Here is a 10,262-nt window from a genome sequence, read left to right as displayed (position 1 = left end):
AACTGCTGACCTTGCAGTTCGCAGCCCGATTTGTAACCACTACGCTACCAGAGCTCCTTGCTATGACCTCTAAATTCAGGTGGGATATGTTGAAGGTCATATATTGGGTCCTGTGGTCTTATTTTCATTTTCTTCAGCCTCAGCCTGTACTTGCATATGAGCAATTGATGGTCTGTTTCACAATTTGCCCCTGGCCTTGTTTTGACTGGTAATATGCAGCTTTTCCACTCTTTCTTTCCACAGATGTAGTCAATTTGATTTTTGTGCATTCCATCTGGTGAGGTACATGTGTGTAGTTATCAGTCCTATTGTTTTAAAAAGGTACTGCAATGAAAAATTCACTGGTCTTGAAAAAGTCTATCATATTATCTCCAGCCTTGTTTCTATCACCAAGACCATGTTTTCCAATTACCGATCCTTCTTCTTTGTTTCCAATCTTTTGCACTACAATCACCAGTAATTATCAATACATCTTGACTGTCTGTCTGATCAATTTTAGACTGAAAAAGTTGGTAGAACTCTTAAATTTCATCATCATTGGCTTTGGTGATTGGTGCATAAATTTGATTAACAGTTGTGTTAACTGGTCTTCCGTGTTGTTGCTTGTATGAAGTGCCATTGAGTCAGTCCCGACCCATAAAGACCTCATATAGGGTTTCTGAGAAGCAGCTGGTGAGCTTGAACCACCAACTTTGCAGTTCAAACGGCTTTGCAGTCTGGCGCAAAGTGCCACACCAAAGAAGATATCAAGATCTGTCTGTCTTGAAGTACAATGCTGTCTGTGATAAGATAATATCCACACGGAAGACTGTGTAGGTATATGGATGTTATCCTGCCACAGACAGCGTTGTACTTCAAAACAGATCTTGGTATCTTCTTTTTGATAATGAATGTGCCACCATTCCTCTTCAATTTGTCATTCCTGGCATAGTAGACCATGTGATTTTCAGATTTAAATGGCCAATGCCAGTCTGTTTCAGTTCACTAATACCTAGGATATCAATGTTTATGCATTCCATTTCATTTTTGACAACTTCCAATTTTCCTAGATTCATAGTTGTTCATTCCATGTTCTGGTTATTAATGGATGTTTACAGCTGTTTCTCTTCATTTTGAATTATACCCCATCAGCAAATGAAGGTCCCGAAGGCTTTACTCCATTCACGTCATCACGGTCAACTCTACTTTGAGGTGGCAGCTTTTCCCCAGACATACTTTGACTGCTTTCCAACCTGAGGGACTCATCTTCTGGCACTAGATCTGGTGCTCTTCATCATGTTTCAATACTCTGGGGCTCACAGTGTTCCACAGTTATTCAGAAGGTTTTAAGTGACAAAATTTAATTTGGAAATAGTCTGTCTCTCCTTCTTCCTAGTCTGACTTCATCTGAAAGCTCAGCTGAAACTTGTTCACTTGTGGGCGATCCTGCTGGGATGTAAAATATCTGTAGCATAGCTTCCAGCATCACAGCAACATGCAAAACAAATTGACAGAGGAGTAGTGGGTTCCTCAAATATGATGGCAAAAGTAGGACAGTTCCATATAAACAGAAATTAAATGAATTTGTAATAACTAGATCAACTTTGGACTCCTGGTATGGTGCTGTGGGTTAATGCATCAGACTGCAAAGTTGTTTGAACTGCAAGGTCGGTGGTTCAAGCCACCAGCTGCTCATCAGAAACCCTATATAGGGTCGCTATGGATCGGAACAGACTCAACAGCACTTAACAACAACAAGACCAACTTTGGAATCCTGGTGTGGCTCTGTAGATAAATACTGGACTGCTAACTACAAGGCTGGTGGCTCCTCAGAAACCCTATATAGGGTCACTATGAACTGGAATAAGCTTGACAGTACTTAACAGCATACCAACTTTACAAAAATATTAAAGCGTGTCCTTTGGACTGAGAATCAACAACAGCAGAGAACAACCTACATGACACCACCACCCATAACTTAATCCAGACATAGAAGTATTTGAAAAGAAACAACAACAACAAAAAAACTGAAAATAGTGAACCAAAGATATCAATTTGATGCCAAGCAAAAAGAGGGAACGGAGTAAAAGTTGCTCCAAATGGTGAAGAAGTCAAGTAGATTTCAAGATAAAACACACTGTTTGAAATGGAGAAAAAAAAAATTTAATAAATTACAGGATAACCTTAAAGAAAATTGATAAATCTTCACATTAAAGTAATAAGGAGGAAAATCAGAAAGAATAAGTAAACCATAACACAACAGGAATAAAAATGGAAAGAAAACTCACAAACAAAATGAAGTCAGTGCAGAAAATTATGTGGAACAAAGAAACTAGCAGTACTACAAAAAAAAAACATCAAAATAACAGCAATCAGTTCATACTTATGGATAATTCCACTGAATGTAAATGGATTAAATGTACCAGTCAGGAGACAGAGAGTAACAGACTGGATAAGAAAACAGGATCCTTCAATATGCTGTGTACAGGAGACACATCAGAAAGATGGAGACGACTTAAATGCCCATCAACAAAAGAATGGTTAGACAAACTTTGGTATATACAGAAAGTGGAATATTATGCAATGTTGAAGATTAACAGTGAATCTGAAACACATCTCACAACTTGGAGGGCATTATGCTGAGTGAAATCAGTCATTTACAAAAGGACAAATATTGTAAGAGACCAAGGTTGTTAAAAGTTAAGAAAAAGTTTTCTTGATAAAAGAAACATTCTAAAAGAAAAAAGAAACATTCTATGACTGTTATAGCGGGGGAAGGGAAAATTAACTATGGGTTAGAGGGTAGACACATTATTAGCATGGATGATGAGGCAGGCAATATACAACAAGAGGGAGGTTGGCAGAGGAAAGATAAAGGTAAGTAGCGGGAGACAGAGGAATATAAGTGTTAAAGTGAGTAGAGGTAAATACTGTTAATTTATAGTACATGGAGGGGATTGTAATCACTGTAACAAAGGCCTATGATTTGTTGAATGTAAAACTGATGATCTGCTCTGTAAACTTCCATTCATTTCACAATAAGTAGTTAAAAAAAAAAAAAAAGAGAGAGAGAGAGAGAAAAGAAACAGTTGAGATTCAAAGATTTACCGAAACTGCTCTGCTGCTTTTTCTTGGGCTTTGTTGTTCATGTGAATCTTTCTTCTGTAGCTTTCTAAGTTTTCCTCTGCTTTTCGTTTTAGTAATGCCTCATGACCAAGGCCACTTTTCCCTGTTCAAATAGGAAAGTCTGATCAGAGTCTTAGTGATGTTATTATACTTCAACATATGACAATTGAATATATACAAATTAAACACAATGCTCATTTGAGTATCATCATTCATAATCATTTGACAAGAGGGATAGGAGAAAACAGATTCAACAATAACAACCACCCTCACCGGGCAAAAAACCCCCAACATTGCAATCATTGAAATGAAACACAGTATGTGATCTGTTGAATATAAAACTGATGATCTGCTCTGTAAACCTCACTCAATTCACAATAAAAAACAAAAAAAGACCAACCTTAACTAACCTACTCGGATTTTTACAAAGATCATTAGTCTCCTTTAATAAACGGAGAAAAGAGTGAAGTTGTCAATGACTTCATTTTGCTTAGATCAACAATCAACACTCATGAAAGCAGCTGTCAAGAATTCAAACCATGTATTGTATTAGACAAATCTGTTGCAAACTACCTATTTAATGTGTTAAAGTGCAAAAAGATGTCAGTTTGAGGACTAAGGTGTGCCTAACTAGAACCATGGTATTTTCAACCACCTCATGTATATGTGAAATATGGATATGTAAAAAAAAGTTGGACAATGAATATGCGAGACAGTAGAAGAATTGATGCTGTTGAATCATGGTGTTGGTAGACTATTGAGACTGTGAGAACAAACAAATATGTTGTACAAACAGTATAGCCAGAAAGCTTCTTAGAGGTGAGGATCTGAAGACTTCATTGTTCTTTGGACACTTATCAGGAGGGATCAGTGCTTGGTGAAAGGACATCATGCTTGGTAAAGTGGAAAGTCAAAGAAAAAGAGGAAGACCCCAACAAAATGGATTCACACAGTGGCAGCAACAATGGGCTCACGTTGTTAAGTGCCATCAAGTTGGTTCCGGCCCATAGCAACCCTGTATAGGGTTTTCGAGGAAAGCTGGTGAGCTTGAACTACTGACCTTGAGGATCAAACCAACTCTGCCGTTTAGTGTATTAACCCATAGCACCACACTGGGACTCCAATGGGCTCTTACATAATAACAATTGTGAGGATGGTGTAGGACTGGGCAGTGTTATGTTCTGCTGTGCATGGTTTTGCTGAGTCTGCTCTTAACAACAACAACGTGGAGCCCTGGTTGCACTGTAGAATAAGCAACAGACTGCTAACCTAAAGGTTGGCAGTTCAAATCCACCAGCCACTCTTCAGGAGACAGATGAGGCTTTCTACTCCTGTAAAGATTTACAATCTCAGAAACTAGATGCTATGAAGTCAGAATCAACTCAACGGCAGTGGGTCAATATGATAATTGTTGTTAAGTGCTGTTGAGTCATTTCTGACTCAAGAGATCCTGGGTTTTCAAATAATGGCTGGTGGATTTGAACCACTAACCTTGGGGTTAGCAGCCTAGTGTTTATCCTACAGCACCACACTAAGACTTGCAATATGATAATGCTGTTGCTGTTATGTGCCATTGAGTCAGTTCCAACTCATCAACCCTATATAGGGTTTCCAAGGAGCAGCTAATGGCTTTGAACTGCTGATTTTGTGATTTGTAGTCCAGTGCTGACTCTTCAGTGCCATACCAGGAGTGTATATATGATAATACTACTATGTAAATTGGACATTAAAATTATTTTTAACCAGGAATATAGCAATAACTGTGATAGTTTTATGCAATTGTGATATACAAATAAAGCATTTTTTTCTCTTGGAGTCATACAAGTACAAAAAAAATAATAATGCATCTGTTTCACAAGACTTTTTAGACATGCCAATGTATAAAAAGCATTGTGCTTTACATGGATACGAGGATTTTTCCCCATTTTTTATGATTTAAATTTTATTTTACAATCATTAAAATTCATTTTTTAACTTAAAAGTTTTAGCAGTTTAATTAATAAACTGAGGGCTTTCTATAAGAAGGTAGCCACATCACCATAAAAAAAATATGTCTTAAGCCAATATAAGGGCTATTGTCATGTGCTGTTGAGTTGATTCTGACTCATAGCCACTCTGTGACTCTGTATAGGGTTTTTGAGAGTGGCTGATGGGTTTGAACTGCTGACCCTGCGGTTAGCAGTCCAGCACTTATCCTACCGTGCCACATTAGGGCTTACAATATAAGGACTATATTGTTGTTGTTGTTAAGTGCCATTGAGTCGATTCCAACCCACAGCGACCCTGTATAGGGTTTCCGAGGAGCAGCTGGTGAGCTTGAAACGCCGACCTTGCAGTTCAAATGGCTTTGCAGTCTGGTGCATTAACCCACAGCGCCAACACCAGGACTTCATAATGACTACAGCTTAGCAAAAATTATTACTAATATTGAGAAATGAAATTTGCCTCATGTTTAGTTAGGATCAAAATGAAGATAACAATACGCTCAAAAAGAATTACACATACCTGTTTTGATGTTAAGTGGAATTGGCTCAACAATACCATCTCCTAAAAAAGAGAAAACATAAACTACTTTAGAAATTCTTCCTCTAACTACAATGAAGCGCAGCATGCAATTTTACAACATTCTCTACATATCCCCTCCAGTTTTAATGATATTCAAAACTGAAAGCTGAACATCAATATATTATATAATCAAATACCCCTCTTGTTTTCTAAATGCTTTGTTGCTGTTGAGTTGTTTCTATCTCATAGCAACTGGATGTACAACAGAAAGAAACACTGACCAGTCCTGAAAGTGGGCCTTTGTCATTGTTAGTTACTATTAAGTCAATTATGTTAATAATCCATATGTGCCTAGACTTGCTCCATAGTGTTTTCAAGGCTATAAGCTTTTGCCCTGGTTGTGCAGTGATTAAAGTGCTTAACTGCGAACTGAAAGACTGGCAGTTTGAAACCACCACCAGCTCCAAAGCAGAATTGTGGCAGTCCGCTCCCATAAAGAATTAGTCTTGTGCTTTAGGCCTTTGAGTCTAAACTGATTTGATAGAAGTCGGTTGGTTTTGGTTTTGGATCTTTTTAAAAGCAGACTGCTAGGCTAGTCTCCCTAGGTGCCTCTGGGTAGGTTTAAACCAGGAGCCTCTTGGCTAGTAGCTTAACCATTTGTGCCACCCTGGGACTGAAGGTGAAAACAATAATATTTAGAGTCTAAGAGGTTAAAAGCCCTAAGGAAAAGCTAAGCCTAGATAGGTGGAAAGCAAAGCAATTAAAATACAGGGCAGAAGAAAAGAAAACCAGTTTACAGAGCTAACATATTGTCTCTATATTTAAGTAATGAGTTTTACTTCTAAAAAGAAGAGGTGAGAATTGAGCTTCTAACTGGGTGGTCTTGCAGATAAATTAGAGTCCTGCCCTTATGCTTAATGTTGCTTTACTGTCTCCTAGCATTTCTCAGTCTATCACAGGTTATCCTTCTTAGCTGCTTCCTCACTGTAAGCTATATCCAACCCTGTTGTTACTGTTTCTAAGGCTGAGCTGGGCTGATGAGCCTATATATCTTAATGGCGTATGTACTACCTAAAACAGACACGGGAAGATAAAAGAACCCAAAAAGGCTTGCTCTCTACAAAGCTTGGTAGCATGTAAGAAACTCTGGATCTCATTAATCACAGTTTAGTGGTTAGGACTATCTGTTGACTTATGAATATGACTTACCGCTTTTGCCAAGAGACTGACCACTTTTATATCCCATCTTTTGGAGCAAAGCAAACCCTTTGTTTTCACAACCTAGTGCATTCTTCAACCCAATGTCACGTCTTTCTTGTTCTTCTTCTTTTAAACTCTTCTGCCTATTTTTCAAATTAGCTTCTTGATGCTTTTCTTCTTTTCGACGGGCTTCTCGGATTTGCCTCAGCATGGGTAATCCTGGTCTGATATCTTCCCTGACAGTAATGGAAAAGATGATTTTAGACAAGAACATGTAGCATTCTCATAACTTTGCAACTTAACATTTTACTGCTACTCTGTGATCAACTTTGCTCTAATTACAAACTACTCTGTTGTCAGCAACAAATGTGCCAGCACAGTTAAGAGGGATGAGCAGGGAATCAGTGCAGAGAACAAAGAGAAAGCTTTAAAAAGCAAAAAGTGAATATAACTCTGCAGCAATGTCAAGGAGATTAAGAACTAAGAAAAGGCCACTGAATACGACAGTGCTGTAGGGTAAACACTGGACCGCTAAACTGCAAGGTTCGTGGTTCAACCCCACCAGCTACTTCTCGGAAACCCTTATAGAGGGTTGCTGTGAGTCAGAAATGACTCGAAGGTACTTAACAACAACATCTTGGAACAACGGTTTCAGCAAGATGATGAAGGCTGGTGCCAGCTTGCAGGAAATTAAAACGAGTCTAGAGTTGAAGAAACTAGAAAGTAGTTAAGTATAGACTGTTTTTTCTAGGAGGTTGATAATAATAAAGAACAAAACTGAATAACAGCTGTAAGGGACAGTAAGATGAGATAAAAGAAAAGGAATACATCTTGGAAGAGGGGAACAAAACAGATCAAGGGTAGAGGTAAAATGGTTTGTTAGCATTAGAAGGGAGAAAGGAACTCCTAGTCCATTAAATAGACAAACAAAAAATTATTTCTATAAAGCAATAAGACTAACTCTCCAACCTTACACGTAAAATCCTTAATAATCATCCATGTCTTAAACACATCACTAGGTAGCAGTGGTTACGAGTCGGGCTGCTAACCTCAGGGTCAGCAGTTCGAAACTACCAGTTGTTCCGTGGGAGAAAGATGAGGCTTTCTGCTCCTGTAAAGATTTACAGCCTCAGAAACCCTATGCAGGGTCACTATGAGTCGGAACCAACTCCACAGCCCATAACCACCATTACCACCACACAAGGAATGTATGAAGAGGGCTTCAAAAAGTTCATGGACAAACAGAATTTAAAAATAATGGATTCTTTCCCATGAACTATTTGAAGCCCCCTAGTATATTTACTTACTGGACATTAATAAAGGAATCAGACATGTAGTCCTCTTCTTCTGCCATGTTCAATTTCATATGTCAATAGTATCTACAAATCAAGTAGGATACAGTAACTATTACTATGTTTCAAAGTATACTAAAATGGAAATCAACCCTTTCTCTAGAGCTCTACAACACATACATGTGCCATTTCAACATTTTAATCTGTAGATCTCTTGAACTCAGCAATTGTGAGGAAAAGAAAGAGACAAAAGAGAGAGTCTTGGCTTCAACAGTAGGCAGGTTTATTGAGAGTAAACCTGGGAGGGGGTACTCTTACATTACCAAAGGAGACCAAGAGCCCGTCTGTTCTCTTCCAGACTGGGGTATTTAAAGGCCGTGTGGTCTGGGTACAGTTCTGGTGAGTTTATAATGGGTGGGGGTATGGAGATTTTCCTGAAACCTGGAATTTCTGGGGGGGAGGGTCTCCAGGCGTAACAAAGACCCAAGCTTCCAGGGAGATCCGAAGCTCAAGCAGGACCCCATTCAGTGTCAATTTGGGGTAGTTGCAATGCCATTCTGTTGATCAGGCGCAAGGTCCTTCAACAATCCAAACAACTAATTACTATTGTGGAGCTGTAGGATAAGCACTGGACTGCTAACCGCAAAATCGGTGGTTCAAACCTACCAGCTGCTCCTCGAAAACCCAATACACTATGAGTCAGAACCAACTTGATGGCACTTAACAATAACAGCAAAGCCTGCATCCCCTTTATTTCCACATGGTAAATATCATCACAAAAGAGCTCCAGGGGCACTGTAGGGTAAGCCCCACTGGACTGTTAACAAGGTTGGCAATTCAAACCATAGTCACTCCACAGGAGAAAGATGAAGCTTTCTGCTCCTGTAAAGAATTATAGCCTTGGAAACCAAACAGCACAATTATGGGTTGGAATAGACCAGATGGCAGTGAATTTTGTTAGTAATGTCACAAAGAGGCCTTGTGGTACAATAGTTAAGCTCTTGGCTGCTAACCATAAGGTTGGCAATTCAAACTACCCACCAGCTGTTTCATGGGAGAAATATGTGGTCGTGTGCTTCCATAAAAACTAGTTTTGGAAACCCTCTGGGGGCAGTTCTACTCTGTCCTATCTGATCACTGTAAGTCAAAATAAACTTTATGGCAACAGGTTTGGTCTTTTTGGAATGTCACCACTGTCTCCTGTATTCTCACCTCTTACAAAGTTGTCCGTTTTTCCTTCATAATATTACTCACAGTCATTCATGTTTTTCAACAGTTGTAGTTTGAACCCACCATCTGTTCTGTGGGAGAAAAGATAGGATAATCTGTTAGCAAAAAGAGTTATAGCCTTGAAAATCCTTTGTCCTACAGGGTTCAATGAAGGCCACAAGGCGTTTGCTTTATTTGGAAGGTTGGAATGACTGGAAAGCAAGTAACAACAAGGTAGGAAGTCTTGCTTTCCATTTAGAGAATTAAAGGGTTAATGGACTTGGCTGACTCCAAAATGCTAAGTATCAGACTTAGATGGGGGTTCCAGGTTCTTAAAGTTTGTCGACATAATCTACAACATCCGGATAATAAGCACTGGATTTCAAACCACAAGATTGACGGTTCAAACCCACTAGCCACTCCTTGGCAACCTTATACAGGGTAGCGATGAGTCGAAACCGACAGCCGGGCACTTAACAATTCCCATCAAGGATAAATTTCACCAGGCGATAATCCAGGTGAAAACAATGGAGGCTTGGACAGAAGTGACAGCAGCGGAGGTGGCATGAAGTGGCCGGATTCTGGGTATATTTTGAAAGTAACAGCAGCAGGTTTTGCTGAAGGACTGAGGCAGTGTAAGGACGATCTATGTTGAGAATTAGTCCACGGTTCTTGGCTTGAATACCTGAAAGAATGGAGCTACTGTTTTTTGAGTGAGGAGACAGGTAGAATAGGTTTGTCTTTTTTGTTTGTTTTGACGAGGAAGTAGCAACAGGAGAGCTGTTTCGGACATAAGAAGACTGAAAAACTCCTTATGTTTCAAGTAGAGAGATGGCCTACGTCGTTGAAAGTACAGTCTGAAGTAGAAGATGACAAGAAAGGCGTCACTTCCAAAAATACCCTGTCGGGTACCGCGGATGCCTTCCCTCTCACGCTCACCATGCTATAAGC

The 10,262-nt window shown here is 39.3% G+C and overlaps 1 protein-coding gene across 2 annotated transcripts in view; it reads right to left on the bottom strand.

Moving 5' to 3' along the window:
- The window catches only part of GPATCH11 (G patch domain containing 11), a 13,496-nt gene extending 5,307 nt beyond the window's left edge, over positions 1-8,189 (bottom strand). The window contains exons 1-4 of one of the 2 annotated variants that reach the window (XM_006839361.1): positions 8,118-8,182; positions 6,820-7,046; positions 5,611-5,652; positions 3,088-3,208 (exon numbers count right to left, since the gene is read on the bottom strand). In XM_006839361.1, the coding sequence (XP_006839424.1) occupies positions 3,088-3,208; positions 5,611-5,652; positions 6,820-7,046; positions 8,118-8,176 (449 nt within the window). In that variant the 5' untranslated portion in view covers positions 8,177-8,182. Of the gene's footprint in view, positions 1-3,087; positions 3,209-5,610; positions 5,653-6,819; positions 7,047-8,117 lie in introns of both variants that reach the window. The other variant, XM_006839360.1, reaches the window with a different exon arrangement.
- Between the last annotated feature and the right edge of the window lie 2,073 nt (positions 8,190-10,262).

This window comes from Chrysochloris asiatica, unplaced genomic scaffold, assembly GCF_000296735.1.
Source record: "Chrysochloris asiatica unplaced genomic scaffold, ChrAsi1.0 scaffold00024, whole genome shotgun sequence".
NCBI lineage: Eukaryota > Metazoa > Chordata > Mammalia > Afrosoricida > Chrysochloridae > Chrysochloris > Chrysochloris asiatica.
This window is presented reverse-complemented; position numbering and strand designations above follow the sequence as displayed.